Below are 18,941 nucleotides of genomic sequence, written 5' to 3' on the forward strand. Positions count from 1 at the left end.
GTGACCACTTCGCCCATTGAGTTGACTTTATCATTGCTCATTCTTCGAATCTCTTCGAGGCAATCTGTGTATCCTCACTTCTACGCCGTTGGCCACACCAATCTGTTCTAACCTAACATATCAGCTCGCCTGCCATGGACCCGCGCAATCTTCAGAAGCAGCGTGAACCGGAAGAGCCACGCTTTCTCAGCTTCCCACACCTTCCCGATGACGCCAAACTTGAAGATGGAAAGCCTGCGTTGAACAAGTACTCGTCTACACTCACCACTGGTCACAATTTCCCGGGGGCCCAGGTTCGCTATTCCCGGTGTCACGATGATTGAAGCATTTCAGTCACTAATGACTCCTACCACTTAGGCAATGCTGTACGCAGCTGGCGTGCCATCACGAGAAGCCATGAAGACGCAGCCCCACGTGGGAATCGCAAGCGTTTGGTGGGAGGGCAACCCATGCAAGTGAGTTCACCCACGGATTTGTTGTCATAATACTGATGATATCGCAGCATGCACTGTGAGTAGACGCATGCCTTCGGCATAAGATAGGGCAAAGGCTGCTGTACCTTGATATGTGTACTAACGACGCAATAGTATTGGATCTTGGGAAGGAAATTAAGAAGCACGTCCAGAACGACAACATGCTAGCATGGCAGTACAACACAATTGGTGTGTCCGATGGAATCACCATGGGTGGAGAAGGTATGCTGGTCAACGTTGGCGAACTTCTACGCATTCTGACAGCCTTCTAGGCATGCGCTTCTCCCTCCAGACTCGCGAAGTCATCGCCGACAGTATCGAGACTGTAACATGTGCTCAGCACCATGACGCCTGCATAGCCATTCCCGGATGCGACAAGAACATGCCCGGAGTCATCATGGCTTTCGCGCGACACAACCGGCCGTCACTCATGGTCTACGGCGGTTCGATAATGCCAGGTTATTCGGAGACGCTGAAGAAACCCATCAACATATCGACCTGCTACGAAAGCCATGGCGCATACATATACAAGAATTTGAAGAGTGCGACGGAGGGTAAGTTTTCGCCGGACGAGATAATGGAGGATATCGAGAGAAATGCTTGCCCAGGAGCTGGTGCTTGTGGAGGAATGTATACGGCAAACACCATGTCAGTCTGATCTCCTTGTACTAATTATATGTGAGACACATGTTGACTTTGAGTATCATAGGTCAACCTCGATTGAAGCAATGGGGCTAACCCTTCCAAACTCCTCCACTACACCTGCCACTTCTCCTGCGAAGATGCGCGAATGCGCCAAAGCCGCCGCCGCGATAAGAGTCTGCATGGAAAAGAACATCACACCTCGAAAGCTTCTCACAAAAGCTTCTTTCGAGAATGCTCTTGTCATGATGATGGTACTAGGTGGATCTACAAACGCTGTCTTGCACCTCCTCGCCATGGCAGGCACAGCAGGGGTCCCCTTGACACTCGATGACTTCCAACGTGTGTCCAACAAGATCCCCTTCCTCGCCGACCTCGCACCATCAGGAAGGTACATGGCAGCCGACCTCTTCGATATCGGTGGCATGCCATCTGTCATGAAACTTCTTGTTGCAGCCAACTTGCTTGATGGTAGCATCCCGACCGTCACCGGCAAGACTTTGGCAGAGAACATTGAATCGTATCCGTCGCTGCCACAAGATCAGGTACTCATCCGCCCACTAAACAACCCGATCAAGCCCACCGGTCACATCGAGATCTTGCGCGGCAACCTCGCTCCCTCTGGTGCGGTAGCAAAGATCACGGGCAAAGAAGGCTTGAAGTTCACAGGCAAAGCGATCGTTTTCAACAAGGAACACGAGCTTGACCGTGCTTTGAACCTCGGACAAATACCGCATGGCGAAAATGTCGTGGTGGTAGTGCGCTACGAGGGCCCCAAGGGAGGACCAGGAATGCCAGAGCAACTCAAAGCTTCAGCAGCCATTATGGGCGCCAAGTTGACGAACGTAGCTCTCATCACTGACGGTCGATACTCTGGAGCTTCTCACGGTTTTATCGTTGGACACATATGTCCTGAGGCTGCTGTCGGTGGTCCTATCGCCGTCGTGAAGAATGGTGATATGATCACCATTGATGCAGAGAAGAACCGGATTGATATGGATGTGCCGCAGGAGGAGATTGATAAGAGGTTGGAGGAGTGGGTAGCACCTAGTATGCCGGTTACTAGAGGTGTACTGGCCAAGTATGCTAGACTGGTTGGTGATGCAAGCCATGGTGCTATGACGGATTTGTTTTAAAACTAGAGTACATAACATGTGAATTGACATGAAATACAAATTTTCACCAAGATTCGAGAGCCATGCATCTGAGAAGACGATATACGCTGCATACAGTGGCGTTACTCTCCCTCGAAAGGGCATAGTCTTGTACTAAAAAGCTCGATTTCCACAAGCCATACCCCAACCATACTGCAATATGAACGTATGCGCTATGGGCTGCTAGTGTGTGGGAGGCAACATATTACATACCCGCAAAGCGGAATCTTGAGCTTGGGTAAAGCTTGAAAGAACTTGGTTCATGTGTACGAATGTCAATTAGCTAACATCGTCAATAGAGCAAAGTCACGATAGTAAAAATATTGCACACAGTCGTCGAGGTAGAGGGGTATCATCTTGCTTTTAAGGCCCAAGCCCAGTGTCATTGGATATCCTAGGCTAAATGCAGGCCCAGCGAAGTCATGTCTTCAACGCCATAAGCCGTAAACCGTGTAGATCCGTAACCGTCCCGCAATCAAATGCTAGACAGTGCTTTTGTCGCATCCCTGCCACATGCATTATGGAAACATTTACTCTTCATCCTCCTCCTCAGCCTCGAGGGTGGTCTGGGCGATACGGTCCAAATCACGCTGGCCGGATTGTGTGATGCGGCGGCCACCCTTGTCCTCGTCCTGCTCAAGGACACCAATCTTCTCAAGAGCCTGCATGACCTTGCGGTCGACGGAGCCGGAGGCGTCAACGTGGTGGGAGGGGCGCGAGCCGCGGTTCTTGGTGGATCCGTGGACCTTGCGGAGACGGCCTACACCGACAGTCTTGCGCTGTTCCATTCATCAGTACCGTACGACACATATATCCATTGTCTCGAAATCTTCGCGTACCATGTAGACGTGGCGGGCGACGGCAGCGGCGCGGACGTAGAACCAGTCGATGTCCTGGGGAGGGAGCTCATTGGAGTCTGTGGGTCGTTAGTAGGCATTCCAGAGTGGGCATCACAAGAACGGAGATGTCAACTTACGGCTTGTCTTGACAGTGTCAACCCAGCCTGTAGATAAGGGTCAGCAAGCTGAGGTTATCCCCCATTTACGGGATTCAGGCTTCATCCTTCACCCGCTGGATAGAGACGAACCTGGACTAGGAACTGTCAGCTTTTGCTCTCGGCTTCTGTTTGGCGCAAACGGTACAACTTACATGGGAAGCTTTCCCTGGCGCTTCAAGAAAGCCGCGTAGGCTTGGACGAACTTGTGGGACTCGATGTCCTTGACTCCTACACCGGGCATTTTGGCGGTATTTGATCGGGTTGTCGGGTTGGGGTAGGGAGAGGCGGTCGGTGGGCTTGTCGTTGAAATGCTGCGATTTTCGAAGATATCGCAAGACCCGAATTTGGTGACCTACGGTGGCTCGCTTGCTTAGGATAAATAGTCGGGCCGGCGCTAGTGGGGCGCTAGATCCAGGCGCGAACCATCATCATTCCTGAAACCGTGCGGTGCAACACCAACTGTTGAACATCTTCATGACTCGGATGCGCCATCGAACATGATTCCGCTGTTGAATCTCCCGCTGCTAGATATACTGCGCGGTACTCTATTCTATAGATATTGCTTCTCTAGATCGGTATTTCAACGCACCTTTGCATTCTTCATCAACTGCCAAACAACATGCAACGTTAACACGATACACATGACATATTTGCAACGACCAGACTTTCCTTCATGTCTTCTGCAAGAAAGCTCTATACATGCAATTTCTCAATCATCTGCTTGCTGCGCAGACCTTCCTTTCTAGTTTTTCGAGACATTGAGGGAGACGTCTGGGCTATCTGCATATCATGTATGGTGATCTTGATGACGCTCGCACAGTATAACAAATCATGTTTTTGTTTAAGTACCCTATAGTAAATGATGCATGGACTCCTGCCGCATCGGAGTAGCGGCGTTAGTCTGCATGTCACTGCATGCCAAAGAGGGCGAATTATACATTTAGAGACAAATTAAATTTCAATTCGTATGCTATTGATATTGGGTTTATTTAAGCATTGTGATCACTCCATAGATCTCATCTACCATTTGCTGATGTCAACAACGGTAACGGTGACCGAGTTAGTGTTGCTAGGTGGCAGTTGTCCACCGCCCATAATCAAGAGCTTTGACTGGTCTTTCAGGACGCGAAGGTGCCTGGTGTACGAGCTTCCCTCAGGAGTGTTGACCTTGATCCAAGGTCCCTGCCCAAGACCCTTGTTGATGTAGACCTCGGAGCCAGAAGCGTTGGTGCCGCTGTGAGCGCTGGCAATGATGGTTCCATTCTTGCCACCGACAGGGCTCCAGACGACGTATGGAGAACCAGTAGGGATAGTGCCATCAGTAGACTTCAGGCTGATTCCAGTAGCCTCGCCGAACTTCTCGGGGTCGGAGACGATCTTGTAGTAGACAGGGAACTGGTAGGAGTCTGTGATGACTGGTCCACCACCGTATTCGTATGTCATGATGTACTTGCCATTGGGCAGCTTGGCAACAGTAGGCATTCCTGGGCGGTCGGTGTAGGTAGGGTAGGTGACGTCGTCGACGACTGGTCCCCACTTCTTGAGGTCGGTGGTAGTCTGGTGAACCATCTTCTGACCGTAGGTGGCGTTGTCTCGCTGGTCGGAGTAGTAGCAGATGAGGGTCTTCTTGTTCATCATCAGGAAAGGCTCCCAAACAGGAGTCAGACCATTGTTGGGGCGAGCTTCACCACCAGCTGCGATGGAAGAAACAAACTCCCAAGTCTTGCCGCCATCCTTGGATGCGTAGAGGACGATTTCCGTGGTGGAAAGGTCGGTGGGGATGGAGGATCCAGATATCAGGACGGTGCCGGCCTTGTAGCCACCAATCTTCTCGGGCAGCACGTAGAGGAATGGCTGGTAGCGCAGACCAAAGCCATTCTGAGTATCTTGAACGCGCGAAAACTCCTTCCAAGACTTTCCTCCGTCGGACGACTTGAAGATAGGGAAGTAAACTTTTGGTGGCTCAGGCGAGTAGTTCTCCCATGTTGCAAGAAGCGAACCGTCGGGGAGCTGCGCACTGCGGGCGTAAAGCACACCAGGGTCGGTCCAGTTGGCGTTTCTGGGTGGCGAGAAGATCACGTTGCGAGAGAAGGTAGGTTGTTCAGCCTTCTGCGGGAGCGCAGAAACAACTGTAGACGCCACGCTAACGAGCGAGAGGAAGAGGGTGGAGAGACGCATCTTGAAGGCTTGAGAAATGTGCAAGATGATGGAGCAAGAAATGCGGACGGTGTAGACGTGGTATATAAACAAACGCCAATACAAGTCTTCCGCTCATTCTACCAGGATCCCTACCATCATGCCATGCGATCTGTAGTTTGCTCCCGGTATTTGGTGCGAGATAGTTCTCGGAGTCTGTCCGTTAACGTCATGTTGCCCTGCCACATCTGGTAAGCATCCCAGCTCTCCACAAGAACTACGTCTTCTAATGGCGGGGAATCTTGAGACCGCTGTCCGGAGAAATTGTGGAGAGCAGGGATCTCCGTGTCTTGCGGGGAAGGCGGTAGTTTATACACCGAGGCATCGGTGCTTCTACCAGCAACTTGGCTAGCTTAGCTAATAGCTAGTGATCAAGCGTGCCGAGGCGCGGAGGAACAGCTCTGAACAGATTGGTCCGGAAGAATACTGAGAGCATGTGACGAGGGTATGTCCGGACTTTAAAAGCCAAGTTCTTGGGTGTCGGAGAGATGCCGAAGTTGTGCTGTTGTGATGGTAGGTGTCGGCGTTGGGGGCTGGAAGTAAAAGGCGGCGTACGGACATGACGCACGGCATTGGCAGGCGGGAAGGAGCGTGCTATGGAACGCGACACGCGAAACCTCGCTACCTCGACAGCCACGAAGCCTATCCTGACATCACCTCCATTGCTATCGCGTCGTTACACATCCCTCAGTCAGGTTATGCGATGCGTCTTTCACCTCATACAAGGTAAGATGAACTTGGATGCAATTGTCAAATCGACGTGCGGAAAGTGTACACGGAAAGAGAACGGACGGCCTCTGGGGTTGAAAAGCAAGTAATACATGCATTAAGGCTACGAAACTGTCGGCTTGCACTCCCAAGGGGTAAGGCGAGTTAAAGAGTGTAGGCAGAGATGAGGCAACCCGCGCTTGTGGTGATGACTGCGCCCCGCTGATGGAGTTCGCCAATCAGCAGGGCGACACAACAGCCTCGTTGATCACCTTGCAGGAGTGGTGGCAGTGCAAGAACGACCGCAGCAGACGTCTCTGGTTCGTTTATCCAAGAAACAGCTGACTGCAGTCTTGACCGGTCAAAAGTATCATCATGCCGCCCTCCCTTACGTCCTTCAAGCGACTGTTCCTGCGTCCCGCCGTGAACACTACGCGAACATGGTAAGTCTCTATGCGGCTCTCAGGCATCAAGCGGGGCAACTCGTTGCTATCGCAAGGCTGGAGACGATGATAGGATCAGTGGCTGATTTGCGCTTTGCAACAGGCTTCCTCAATAGCTTCTCCAGTTCCGTTGCGTTTCAGCCAACCTCAAGCGATGGTCAATGATCCAAAAGCCTCTGATGCTGGTCGCGAAACACCTCTTCCACAATACGAGAAGACCCAATCGGTGCCATTTACCCTAAATCTCCAGGAAGATGCAAGGAATCCAGGCCAATTTCAACTTGTGTTCAACCTTGGCTCCAAACAACAGCTGACGAACGGCGTACCTCTGAACTGTACACCTCACATCACGTCTCCTATGATACCGCGAAGCGGCTTGAAATCAGACGCAGAACATTCGGTAGTAATTTCACCTCAGAAGACAAGCCCACCAACTACTCCCCTGCATGACAAGCAAGGCTGGGCCGATCTGGAAAATGTACCTCCTGACTTCCTCAGAAAGGTTGTGCCGGATTGGAACGTATCATTTTCTCGAAGCGACTCGACAGCTTCTGTCCAATCAAAAAGGCTTACCGACATCAAGGCCAGGATCAAGAAGAAAGGAAAGGGCTATGTGGTGCGCTTATTGAAAGGTTCCACGGATTCAAATGAGATTGCAGAAGTGGAACTAGGTCAACGAGCCAACGCAGAACAAACATCAGAAACCCAAGAGCTTGATTCCGCGACTTTACCGGCAGAGTTGTATTGCCCCCCTTCCGCTGTTATATCGACTACCGACATGCTTCATGCACGCAACGATGTTTTCGAGATCGGTACTTCAAATTCGCCAGGCATACAACGACCACTGCCATCCACCGTGACTGAATCTGTTGAGCCTGCCGCATCATCGATGGAATACCCGCCGCGCCATAGCCTGGCTCGGAGCTCGATCGCAGAAGATGGTATGAGTGACGCTGAAACTCTCTTACCAGATGTTCGCTCGATATACGGCCGTATGGATGAAGACCAGACTGACGTGGAGCCATTCTCTCAGACCACCACGACTCTTCCCACACGGTCAACTTCGGTTTCCAGCATTGTGAAGACGCCGACTCGCGGTCTATCGCTTGTTGGGCCTGTACGAAAACGGATAGAGAAGAAGACCCGTCCCCGAATCAAAAGTCGTACAATGGCCTTGGACCTTAAACGGTCTGATGCTCACAAATCGGTCAAGCATCGAGCGGGGCCGGTACTCAATGCATCACCCAGCTTGACTATTGAGACTGAAGTAGAGTCGGCAACTTTGCGCCAACGCTTACGTCCAATGTCTCGCAAGTCTGGTGACTTTATTCCAGCGACCGATGAGTATGGTACTTGGTCGCAACAGACACGAAGCCCCAAGGCAATGAAGCCGCAACATCTACGTCATTTGTCGGCAGACGATCTACAGGTTCCCTCTAGGCCTGGGCTGGGATTGCGACTTGTGACTGACGTGCCTCAAACAAGGTCCGCACGCGTGTCGCCAGCGACGCGGCGAAAGAGGTCACCCAGGATTCGCAAACCCGCATCATTCTCGTCGTCGCCAATGGAGGTAGATCACGCCAATGTGTCATGTTCTCCTGATTGGGAGGAAGTCGATCACTCAGAAGAGCTTCGTCAAGCCCTGGGAAGGGCGCTGGGTAAAGTCATTCCCGACGATGAAAATGTCGAAGATGACACCACAGAATTATCGGTACCCAGGATAATTGAGCCACTGGATAGCGAACACGTTGGTGAGATACCACTGCCTTCGGAAGTAGAGATTCGATCGGCGCCATTTGGGAAGCGTAGTCCAACGTTGATGTACTGGGGTCTTGCGCTGAGTGCCTTATCAGATAAAGCTTATGAAGGATTCCGATTGCTTCGTGATACCTTCGGGACTGAACCAGCTGTGCCACAGGGACATGTTCGTGTTCGGTGGACTTGTGTAAGTATCATGACATGCCCTCCAGCTAGACCATGCTAATGGACTGTAGTCATGTGGTGAGCCGCTGTATGATGATTTTATCGAACAGCGACCAAACGCTGCTCGTCTTCTTGAAGCCTTTCTCAATCGCCCAAGAGCTCACACACCACGAAGTTCTACCAGCCAAAGTAGTACGGCATCATCAATGGCCTCCATCTTTGATTCTTCCAGTAGAGCTTCCACACTAACTACACCATCTTCGACTTACGGAGGACCCAATTCTTGGATAAGAGGCAGTGATACTTCCAAGTACAGCCCTACTCGTACGCGTACCACCAACTCCTTCAGTGTTCGAATGCCATCTTTCGCCGAGGAGTCCTGGCTCTTGACCTGTGCAAATGAGGGCCGCCTCACGCCCAAGATTGTCCATCTTGATGTTAACGAAGGACGCATAAGAAGCGATAAAGATCTAGCTCTCGCGCTGCGCGACCACTATGACCAGCTCAATCGACGATGGTTCAACTGGGCTCGTCTTCGCGGACTTACGACCATCGAGTTCGTTCAATTTGAAATCCATCGTAATCGTTTCGCTGATATCCGTGCTGCGCCATCCATGCCGCCCAGATCTGCTACCTCTTCATCGTCGACTAGCGACCCTGAGAAGTCTCAGGCGCCATCTCAACATCCGTATTCATTCGAGCCCAACGACCTTCTGCCTCCTGTTGGAAGCACCTACCTTCTCCATTTGTTCAAACACCCTCAAGACTATGAAGGTGAGTTGATTACATATCTTCGCAGCCCAAAACGGCGCCAGCGTCTGGAGTTTGGCATGGGCTGGGGTGTACATCTTGTAGAAGGGTTTCTCGCGCAGCGGGTGTGGGCGGTAACGATGGGTATCTGTGGCTTGGGTAGCCTTGCGTTTGCGATTCTATGGACTATCAAGAAGGGTGACGTGCAGGGTGCGTTCGGGGTTGCGCAGTGGGTTTTGGGCTTAGCGGTCTTGTTGGTCGGTGGTATGCAAGCGTGGCTGGAGTGACTAGATGCGTAGAAGTGTGTGAGCTGCTACACGTTGATTATGTTGAGGGGTTTGATCTGCAAGTGAAGTAAGCACGTTGCATGCGGCTGTTTGCGCATGTTTTGAGATAGTTTATCCATATGCGACTACGAAACTGCGAAGTCGAAGCTTTGCATATATAGCCACCCGAAGGCCATTTTTACTTACAAGAATGAGTAAAATACACTTTCTTTGTCCCAAAATCGACTTCTGAAGTACTTAAGGCTACTCGTTGCCAGCACGTATTCCTATGATATTCGTTTTTCCGTTGCCACCAAGCTAGCAAATAGGGTTGTCGTTCTCTCAAAAAGCCGAGTTTCGATTCGTCACATGTGTACGGCGCAAGGACAGAAGATGACCCTTATATCGGCATTCGTGGTAGGCTATGGATCAACACTGCTGTTCATCTTCGCCAGTGGACTTAGGTGCTGTATGATTGCTGGCATATTCTGTTCAAGGGGTGGAGAGCCTCCCAACATACTAGCTGATAGGCACTCGAAAAATGCTGCATCGGCAGAGGAGGCGTGGTCTGGAGGCGTATGCGGAGCGGATTCGCTCGCGGTCAGTGGAGGTCCTAGAGGGCCGCCAGAAGACACATGTGGCATCGTCACCTAGGAAGCAGAAAAATGACGACAGAACTTGAAAGTACTCCAATTACTACTAGGTGACAGAAAATAGGGGAACATACCAGCCTGACAGCACGCAAGGGGACTCGAGAGCAATATTGGCAGTAATCATGACAATGCCAGAGGATTTACGTTATGTCTTGGCCTGAAAAAGGGAAGCTGATGAAGGAGCCCGTAGGTTTACAGATAAGTTTTATGTGGAGATCGCAATCGAAATGCCAGAGACTGGAGGTTTACGTGATGGTAGGCAAAGGGTGGCAGCTTCCTATTGTGCTAAGCTGTGACAGGAACCTTCTACTGAGCTACGTTCGAGACATAGTGAAAATCTATCATCAGGCCCACAGGCATCAGACAAATGCAGCCTAAAAGGAAGAAGACGGATAAAGAGGAAAAGTAGAAAGACGTTAAAGTCAACGGCGTCGCTCCTGCGATGTTGGCTCTCCCGCGCCCGTTGTCCAAGAACGCCCCCCTCCGAACACCCGACTTGTCTAATCTCGACGACGTTGCCGTCAAACACGCCTGCCTCGATCTAGATGCAACGCCGCACACTACTATTGGGGGAATATTGGCCGTTTCACGTTTGAAACGAGGCTGTACACGCGAAGGTCGGTGGAGTGGGTCCGATGGATCATGTACGCTGTCAGGGGTGCGTGACAGTTGCGCGCGCGAAGTAGGCGAGCCGGCAAGAGCTGTGGATCATGAGATAGGATCGGTTGATGGCTTCGCATGTAGTGCGATGAGATGGGTATGAACAATACTGAGGAAGGGAGGATGGGAGAACATGGTTCGGTGGATTCTAGGACCCGTGGTTCGCCGGTACCGATCTTGCTGACGTTTGTTTCGAGCTCGCCATCGACTGCATGAACGCCGACCGTCCAGTTCATCAACACCACATCGTTCAACCCCGTTGCAGTCGGATCTAGACGTTTGACAGGCGCCACACAATTGCGGCGTTCTCGGCACCTCGTCTGACAGAAACAGCTAAGGTCTTGGCGGCGCAAGTATGCAAAGGCGAAAACCAGGAACAGGCGGGATGCACGTTTCATCGGGCCCGCTCCACGCTGTCGCTAGAACCCGAAACCACTACATCACCGACGAGAACGATTCATTCAGAAGACAGCCAGGCGTACGATGCATACCGTAGCCCGGAGACGGAATCATGGCAGGGCGTAGTGCTCCTGCCACTGCTCCAGAGCCGCAGTTTAACGCTGGGCTGCAGGCACGGGACGTCCTGCGCATCCTGACAATATCGCTTGTCTCTCCACATGAGGAAACATGGCGATTCAAACAAAACAGAAGACGTGCATAGTTTTGCGCGCGGCATGAACCCGCCATTCTGGGCACTCATTTTGCGAGTCGCCCAGGATGTGGGTCAATGTAGGCCGAGCATTCGAGCAGAGACTGAACTGAATAAATAGAGCACGTCGGTACCTCTCCAGAAGTATCATCGCTACAGCTTCATTCTTCGGTTCTATACCAGTCCCTTCTTTTCAATCCACATTCGTTCTTCAAGTCCCTTCACTGTGTGAAGCCGGCAGACACTCTTTCAACAACTACCAATCGAACTTTCGTTTCCATCGAACAACTTCATTCTTTCGAAGAACCTTTCCATCCACATCAGTCAACATGTACAAGACCATCACCTCCCTCAGCGCCATCGCGGCTCTTGCTGCCACGGCCACCGCCCACGGTACTGTCACCGGTGTCACCATCGACGGTGTCTACTCCCAGGGCTTCAAGCTCGACTACTACTACGCCAAGCAGAACGGCGGTGAGATCCCCGAGCACATTGGCTGGTATGCCGAGAACCTCGACAATGGCTTTGTAGAGCCCAACTCCTTCTCCACTGCCGACATCATCTGCCACAAGGCTGCCAGCCCTGAGGGTAGCTCTGACGCCATGGCCAAGGTTACGGCTGGTGGTGTTGTAGAGTTCCACTGGTCCGTCTGGCCCGACAGCCATATGGGTCCCGTCATCACCTACGTTGCTCCTTACACTGGCGACATTGCCTCAGTCAAGAAGGAGGAGCTCAAGTGGACCAAGATCGACGGCGCTGGTTACGAGGACGGCGAGTGGGCTGCCGTCAAGATGATCGGCCAGAACAACACTTGGCCCGTCACCGTCCCAGAGAGCCTTGCCGCCGGCAAGTACGTCTTCCGCCACGAAATCATTGCTCTCCACGGCGCTGGTTCCGAGAACGGTGCCCAAAACTACCCTCAATGTAAGTCTAACCTTTGAGTTCTATATTCGAAACCGATCACCAATCTGACCCCTACAGGCCTCAACATTGAGGTAACTGGTTCCGGAACCGAGACCCCAGAGGGTGTTGTCGGAACTGAGCTCTACACCCCCACAGACCCCGGCATCCTTTTCAACCCCTACGCCGCCACCATCGACTACACCGTCCCCGGCCCTGCTCTCTTCGGCTCCGGTGGTTCTTCTACCCCTACAAAGCCCAGCACTCCTTCCGCTGCTCCTGTCCCCAGCGGTAACTCCACTACCCCCATCTCCAGCCCTGCCGCCAGCGCCAGCCCTGTTGCTACTCCCGTTGCCACCCCCATCGCTGAGGAGGAGCCTGCTGCCTCTTCTGCTGCTCCTTCCACCGGTGGTGACGAGCTCCCCGAGACCTTCACCATTGACACTTTCATCACTTGGCTCGAGGGTAAGGCCAGCGGCTCTGCTTCCAAGGCTCGCCGCCACGCCCGCTCTTTCTTCTAAGCGTTTTGCAAGAGTGACTTCTCTCGCATATGAACAGATTTGGGGGATGATATGATTGATGGATATTCTTCTGAGAGATACTTTGGTTCGTTCGTTGGACACGACGACTGGTTCGCTTCTTTGTGTATAGTACACCTTCTTTGTAGCATAGCGCTTTGGTTATCAAACCCTTTTCTCCAACTTACCACGCAAGATTGAGTGAACTTATTGATATGAACTATGCCTGGTGCTGACTTTGTCATTTCTCAGACTGTCTCAACATGGTCTGAAACTCTGCAGTGTCCTAGATATAATTGGAAATCAAGTTGAGCGGTAGAGGATAAGATGTCGAAGGCATTCTGTTGGTCTGAAAGAGGCGATAGAGTTGAGTTGCATATTGTAGGCGTTCGCCTTCACAGCAAAACCATGTAAGATCCGCCGTGATATCTACGTAACTACCAAGCCATGTTACGAAGACATCAATCTATCCGTATCTTAGAAGTCATCCTCAAGACAGTGCGTATAGCTCTGCGCTCAATGAGAGTCCACACTCTGCCCTTTCGGGATTCTGACCTAGTTCGTACGAACTAGGGTGGGTGCCGGAATTATTTGTCGGTGCCGAGGATGCGAGGAAGAGGAAGAGAGAAGTGACCAGGGGAGAAGAAGGGCAGGGCAGCCGCATTGCGAAGGAGTTTTCACCTCAAGTCGTCAAGCCGTTTCAAATCGCGTTTCTTGCCGCTCTGCACTCGCATTAGCAGGTGATCACGCTTCAAGCAACAAGAACAATGACCTACTCGATCAGTGATCGATGCTTGTGGTTGAGCCGGGTCTCTTCTGCCACAGCCGCGTTCATCCTCTGTTCGTACCTCACCATGCGACGCTGGAGACGGACGACCCTCAAGGCGCACTCGTGAAGCTCGCTGCCCAGCAAGACACCAAGGAAGGCCTCGTTCATGGCCAGGTCATGGGTCACAAAGAACGCGGTGCGTTCACACAGATTCAGAAGGAGAAGCTGACGGTGGCAGGCACCCCAAGCTCGAACGAGACGGGCGAAATTGCGGCGTTGAATACCGCACATGCGCTCAATCTCCCAGGCTTGGAAGACACTGGTGTCATCGAGGAAGGCAGACATAATAGTGGTTGGGGTGGAAACGTTGGTGATGTTGATGGTGGGGATTCGTGTAGTGAGAGAAGTTGGTCTTCAGTCGAGACAAGACGGTCAGAGTGAAGAGTAAATAGACTGACGAGATTAGTGCGCACGAAATCGTTTGCAGTCACCGCTTGTCGAAAGGATGGTGACGAAGACTTATTCAGATAACAAAGACCAACGTAATTGCAAATTTCTATAACATTGATAGAGGAAGTGCAGAGGAATGAACATATAGAGTTACCAATACCGTTGCATGCAGGCTTGACGCGTAATCGATATGTAGCAAGCCATATATCAGTCTTTCGATAACAAGATCTGGAAAAGCAGTACGTTGCATTGTGTCAAAATCGCAAAGTGGCCTAGACCTACTCTTTCATGCACTTGGCATGCATGTTTTGACGGTCCGCAGCACCGCCCTCAGGTGACGCCAGACGTTCCAAATGCCTCCATGCCAGCAGCTCCACCCACTTCTTGATGATCAATTCCCAGTTGTCCTTAAGCTCATTGATGGGCTTGTAATTCTCCAAGGCTACTTCTAGCACAGCTTCTTCGTTGTTCAAATCGACACCGTAACGAGAAAGTTCGTTGCCATAGCTCCACTGTGCGTATTGGAAGAGTGACCTGGAGAGGAGAGCGTTAAGGTCTTCTTCAAGCTCGTAAGGTGTAGTCATCAATTTCGAACCAGTTTTCATCTCTGCGAGAAAGCCACACACAAAAGGATTGCAGTCAAAGCTAGCTTGGAGCGATTGCACAGAGCCTGCAGTGATGTGACCGGGGACGCCGCCGAGCGCAACAGGATCCATGAGCTGGTCCTCGAACATACTATAGACATGGTGTAAGATAACCTCAGCCTCCTCGCCCGTGAAGGCGACCAAGTTGTTCATGACCTCCGATCGCTGACGGATGTCATCGATGCATTCGCGATCGTAAAAGTCATTGTTCAGATGAAGATGTTGCCCGAGAGGAGTTAGCGACTTGAAGCCAATCGAGCGACGGCAGGTCGGGTGAGGGCATCGTATTGTCTGATCGTTTGGACCAGCAGAATAGAATTCTTTAGTAAGGCAGTCACGGCAGTAGAAGTCGCCGCTTTCATGACAGTGGAGGGCGTACAGGGGAATGGTGGTCGACCTGCAAGACGCGCAGCAGTCGCCCGTAACTCCCATCAGCTGCGGAGCTTCGACTCGAGAAGCGTCCATTGTGATGTGATTTGAGAATAATTTGCAGTTTTTGGGAGGAGCACAAGGGATTTGCATGGATATAAAAGCTCACTTACACGCTATCACCCAGTGTATCTGCCATTGTCACCACGACGCTGTCACACTTGTCCAACAGATTGGCTTCACGATGTTCTTGTTGGTCGACGGAAGAGCCAGGCTACGGATAAAGAGAAAATTGGCGAACATTGTGAGGTGAGTCGTGATGAAGGTGTTTTGCATAATGTGTGATACTCTGCACGAGTGACAAGACGGGGTCGTGGTTAGCGACCCGTTCGGCGGTTCCCTGGACCCCCTGACATGACATGCGCGCTAAGATAGGATCAGATAAGTATGTGACGCCATCGAAGCCGAGCTGTCACTGGTGCCACGGCATAGCTCTGCGCAGCTGTCTCTTATCTCAACTACCGTCCGAAAAGCCTCGGGTTAGGCGTACGAAAGTCATCTTGTTTGTACATGCAGCTCCCGGCGAGCAATGAGAAGCCAGTCACCATGGCCGACGAAAGCACGCCGCTGATTCAACGCGTCGACGTCAGACCCCATCGCGACCGCTACCCACACCATCGCCTACGCTTCATATGCACTACTTTGCTCAGCGCAACCATAGTCGTAGGAGGACTCGCTGCAATCTTCATCTTCAGCTTTGCGCCGCCCAGCCAAGACGAATTAGCCCCTGCATCGCGACTTTCGACATCTTCGCTATCAACCTCACAGATACCCGCAGGATGGGCACGAAAATCGGCCCTGGACTTCCAAGACCTGCAGAAGTCGCTGCTGGAAACACCCAATGCCGAAAAAGCAGAGGAGTGGAGCAGATACTACACGAGCGGGCCGCACCTTGCAGGCAAGAACCTCAGCCAGGCGCTGTGGACCAGGGAAAGATGGCAGGAATGGGGAGTCGAAAGCACCATCGTTGACTACGATGTCTACATCAATTACCCCAAGGGCCACCGATTAGCCCTTATGGAGAGCACCGGGCACACAGACGACATGGCAGACAGCGCCACAGTTACTGGCCAAGAGTGGAAGGTCAAATACGAAGCACGACTGGAGGAAGACGTCTTAGATGGAGATGAATCAAGTCAACTCGCTGATCGTGTGCCCACCTTCCACGGATACAGCGCCTCGGGCAATGTGACGGCGCCATACGTCTTCGTCAACTACGGAACATACAAAGACTTTGAGCAGCTGCAGGCGGCAAACATTAGTCTAGAAGGCAAGATCGCCCTGGCCAAGTACGGTGGCGTCTTCCGCGGTCTAAAGGTCAAGCGCGCGCAAGAACTGGGCATGGTCGGCGTCGCCATGTACACCGATCCTGGTGATGATGGAGAGGTGACCAAGAAGAACGGCTTTGCGACATACCCCAACGGGCCGGCCAGAGAACCCAGCAGTGTCCAGCGAGGAAGCGTCCAGTTTCTGAGTGAGTTGCTACCTGACCTTCTCTTATACCATGCTGACAATGCCTAGGCTTCGCACCAGGTGATCCTACCACTCCAGGCTATCCATCAAAGCCCGGCTGCCCCCGCCAGCCCGTTGACCACGCCATGCCGCACATCCCCTCACTTCCCATCTCCTACCTCGACGCGTTTCCCCTTCTCAAAGCGCTCAACGGCCACGGCCCGAAAGCCTCGACCTTCGACGAGCATTGGCACGGTGGCGGGCTGGACTACATGGGCGTGGAATACAATGTTGGACCTTCGCCCGACCATTTAGTCCTGAACTTGGTCAACGAGCAGGAGTACGTCACGACGCCCCTGTGGAACGTTATCGGAATCATCAATGGCACCATTCCCGACGAAGTAATTGTTCTTGGCAACCACCGCGACGCTTGGATTGCTGGCGGTGCTGGGGATCCTAACAGCGGCAGCGCAGCACTCAATGAGGTCATTAGAAGCTTCGGTGCTGCTATGCAGGCTGGCTGGAAGCCTATGAGGACAATTGTCTTTGCGAGCTGGGACGGCGAGGAGTACGGCTTGGTTGGAAGCACTGAGTGGGTAGAGGAGTACCTGCCCTGGCTCTCTGGTTCGACAGTCGCATATTTGAATGTCGATGTTGGATCAGTCGGTCCGGATTTCAAGCTGTCAGCGGCGCCCTTGCTGAGTAGGGTGGTTGAGGAGGCTGGTAAGTTTGCTTTTATACCCTGTTAATCCGACTCAGCTAACATATGCCAGCGCACGTGGTCAAATCCCCGAACCAGACAATCGCCGGTCAATCTGTGTACGATGTATGGGACAAGCGCATCGAAACCATGGGTTCCGGCAGTGACTTCACCGCCTTCCAAGATTTCGCTGGCATTCCAAGTATCGACATGGGCTTTGGTGGCGATCCCAAATCTGCTGTCTACCACTACCACAGCAACTACGATTCGTTCGACTGGATGAAAAAGTTTGGAGATCCGACCTTTGAGTACCACGCTACGATAGCAAAGGTTTGGGCACTTGTAGCAGCAAAGCTCATCGAGACACCTGTTCTCCAACTCAACGCCACAGACTACGCCATCGGTTTGCAGAAGTACGTTGACGCTGTCAAACAGAAGGCACATGATGCCGCACCTAGTAAAGACCTTGGCGAATTCTGGCAAACTCTCGATGAAGCCGTGTCCCACTTCCAGTTCACGTCTACCCTCCATGATGCTACCGCCTCTGACCTCACAATCCAATACTCTAACATTGGCGATATACCCTGGTGGCAGCCCTGGAAGAAGGTGCAGCTGTACCTTGCCATCCGTGCGATCAACACCAAGTACAAATACCTGGAGAGGAAGTTCTTGTTCCCTGATGGCCTGGATGGACGAAGCTGGTTCAAGCACGTCGTCTTTGCTCCTGGGAAATGGACCGGCTATTCAGGTGCCACGTTCCCTGGTATCGTTGAAGCCATAGAAGAGGGCAACGAGGAAAGTGTCAGAAGATGGGTTGGTATTGTGAGCAAAGCTATTAGTAGCGCTGCAGACTGGTTGGAGAAGTAAGCGAGGAGTCATATAAACAGTTTGGACTATGTGTAGATCAGCCAATTCTTAGTCCCGGAACTGACATATCCTTCTTTCAATCGTAGCCTGAAGACTTCCATGTTGTGTGAGGCATGCAACTATACTGGGAGAGGACGGCTGGTAGCTAAGCCTGCTTTCTCTCGCAGAATTCCTCTTTCGTCCGTTCGTCACGACCTCCTTCTCCTGGACGCATTCCGCCGTGTCAAGCTCGACAGTCACTGTTGACTTGGTATATGAACGGCGAGAATCCTGGATCTCAGAAATGTGGCGGCGATGAGAGGATGGTGTGGATACACCACAATAAGACAGGTTCGGATAGCTTTTGTCTCACTCTTGTTCTGCGCCTGTGTGGTATGCGCCAATGGCTTTGAAGTTACCATGGAGCACCGAACGAGGAAGATCGGTTGCTGGCTCGGCTAAAACAAAAGGTTAAATCTCGACCAAAAAGCCGCGCTTCGTGTCGTTTGCTATCGACAAAGTACCTAGAGAGCCCCGAGCCATGGGACATGATGTAGAGTAACATTGCAGCCCCTTTCGATCTTCCTCAAGCAACTGACAAGCCAGAAAACACGATGAAAAGAAGTGACATGGAGCACAGAAACTGAGTCTTAAATCTAGGGCTGAGCCCAAAGGTAGTCCCAGACCGAACCACAAATCGTCGTAAGCTTCGGCAAAGT

At 52.0% G+C, this 18,941-nt stretch overlaps 8 protein-coding genes across 8 annotated transcripts; 4 read left to right on the forward strand and 4 right to left on the reverse strand.

Annotated features, from left to right (window-relative positions):
- Nucleotides 1-134: 134 nt before the first annotated feature.
- CC77DRAFT_1063831 (dihydroxy-acid dehydratase-like protein) lies at nt 135-2,251 on the forward strand (the record flags this gene model as incomplete). Its single annotated transcript, XM_018528668.1, has 6 exons — nt 135-293; nt 358-455; nt 503-510; nt 588-695; nt 746-1,121; nt 1,183-2,251. The coding sequence occupies 6 exons, from the start codon at nt 135-137 to the stop codon at nt 2,249-2,251; spliced, it is 1,818 nt and encodes a 605-aa protein (XP_018383257.1).
- Nucleotides 2,252-2,529: 278 nt separating this feature from the next.
- Nucleotides 2,530-3,551, reverse strand: CC77DRAFT_1022731 (40S ribosomal protein-like protein S19). Its single transcript, XM_018525526.1, has 5 exons — nt 3,420-3,551; nt 3,363-3,368; nt 3,246-3,272; nt 3,109-3,185; nt 2,530-3,048 (listed from the first exon to the last, which is right to left on the reverse strand). The coding sequence occupies exons 1-5, from the start codon at nt 3,505-3,507 to the stop codon at nt 2,800-2,802; spliced, it is 447 nt and encodes a 148-aa protein (XP_018383258.1). The 5' UTR covers nt 3,508-3,551; the 3' UTR covers nt 2,530-2,799.
- A 670-nt stretch (nt 3,552-4,221) lies between these two features.
- CC77DRAFT_238539 (BNR/Asp-box repeat domain-containing protein) lies at nt 4,222-5,751 on the reverse strand. Its single transcript, XM_018530798.1, has one exon. The coding sequence runs from the start codon at nt 5,442-5,444 to the stop codon at nt 4,287-4,289; it is 1,158 nt and encodes a 385-aa protein (XP_018383259.1). The 5' UTR covers nt 5,445-5,751; the 3' UTR covers nt 4,222-4,286.
- Nucleotides 5,752-6,330: 579 nt separating this feature from the next.
- On the forward strand, nt 6,331-9,757 carry CC77DRAFT_238563 (hypothetical protein). Its single transcript, XM_018530799.1, has 3 exons — nt 6,331-6,613; nt 6,717-8,558; nt 8,608-9,757. Exons 1-3 carry the CDS (start codon nt 6,611-6,613, stop codon nt 9,571-9,573), a joined length of 2,811 nt encoding a protein of 936 aa, XP_018383260.1. The 5' UTR covers nt 6,331-6,610; the 3' UTR covers nt 9,574-9,757.
- Nucleotides 9,758-11,843: 2,086 nt separating this feature from the next.
- On the forward strand, nt 11,844-12,935 carry CC77DRAFT_941177 (hypothetical protein; the record flags this gene model as incomplete). The annotated part of the gene is made up of 2 exons (XM_018534777.1): nt 11,844-12,438; nt 12,496-12,935. 2 exons carry the CDS (start codon nt 11,844-11,846, stop codon nt 12,933-12,935), a joined length of 1,035 nt encoding a protein of 344 aa, XP_018383261.1.
- Nucleotides 12,936-13,704: 769 nt separating this feature from the next.
- On the reverse strand, nt 13,705-14,046 carry CC77DRAFT_1011083 (hypothetical protein; the record flags this gene model as incomplete). The annotated part of the gene is made up of 1 exon (XM_018523684.1): nt 13,705-14,046. The coding sequence occupies one exon, from the start codon at nt 14,044-14,046 to the stop codon at nt 13,705-13,707; it is 342 nt and encodes a 113-aa protein (XP_018383262.1).
- A 383-nt stretch (nt 14,047-14,429) lies between these two features.
- CC77DRAFT_941691 (hypothetical protein) lies at nt 14,430-15,260 on the reverse strand (the record flags this gene model as incomplete). The annotated part of the gene is made up of 1 exon (XM_018534812.1): nt 14,430-15,260. One exon carries the CDS (start codon nt 15,258-15,260, stop codon nt 14,430-14,432), a length of 831 nt encoding a protein of 276 aa, XP_018383263.1.
- A 359-nt stretch (nt 15,261-15,619) lies between these two features.
- Nucleotides 15,620-18,671, forward strand: CC77DRAFT_1022736 (Zn-dependent exopeptidase). The gene is made up of 3 exons (XM_018525527.1): nt 15,620-16,698; nt 16,746-17,399; nt 17,450-18,671. The coding sequence occupies exons 1-3, from the start codon at nt 15,771-15,773 to the stop codon at nt 18,241-18,243; spliced, it is 2,376 nt and encodes a 791-aa protein (XP_018383264.1). The 5' UTR covers nt 15,620-15,770; the 3' UTR covers nt 18,244-18,671.
- Nucleotides 18,672-18,941: the final 270 nt, after the last annotated feature.

The sequence above is a fragment of the Alternaria alternata genome (assembly GCF_001642055.1).
Source record: "Alternaria alternata strain SRC1lrK2f unplaced genomic scaffold CC77scaffold_17, whole genome shotgun sequence".
NCBI lineage: Eukaryota > Fungi > Ascomycota > Dothideomycetes > Pleosporales > Pleosporaceae > Alternaria > Alternaria alternata.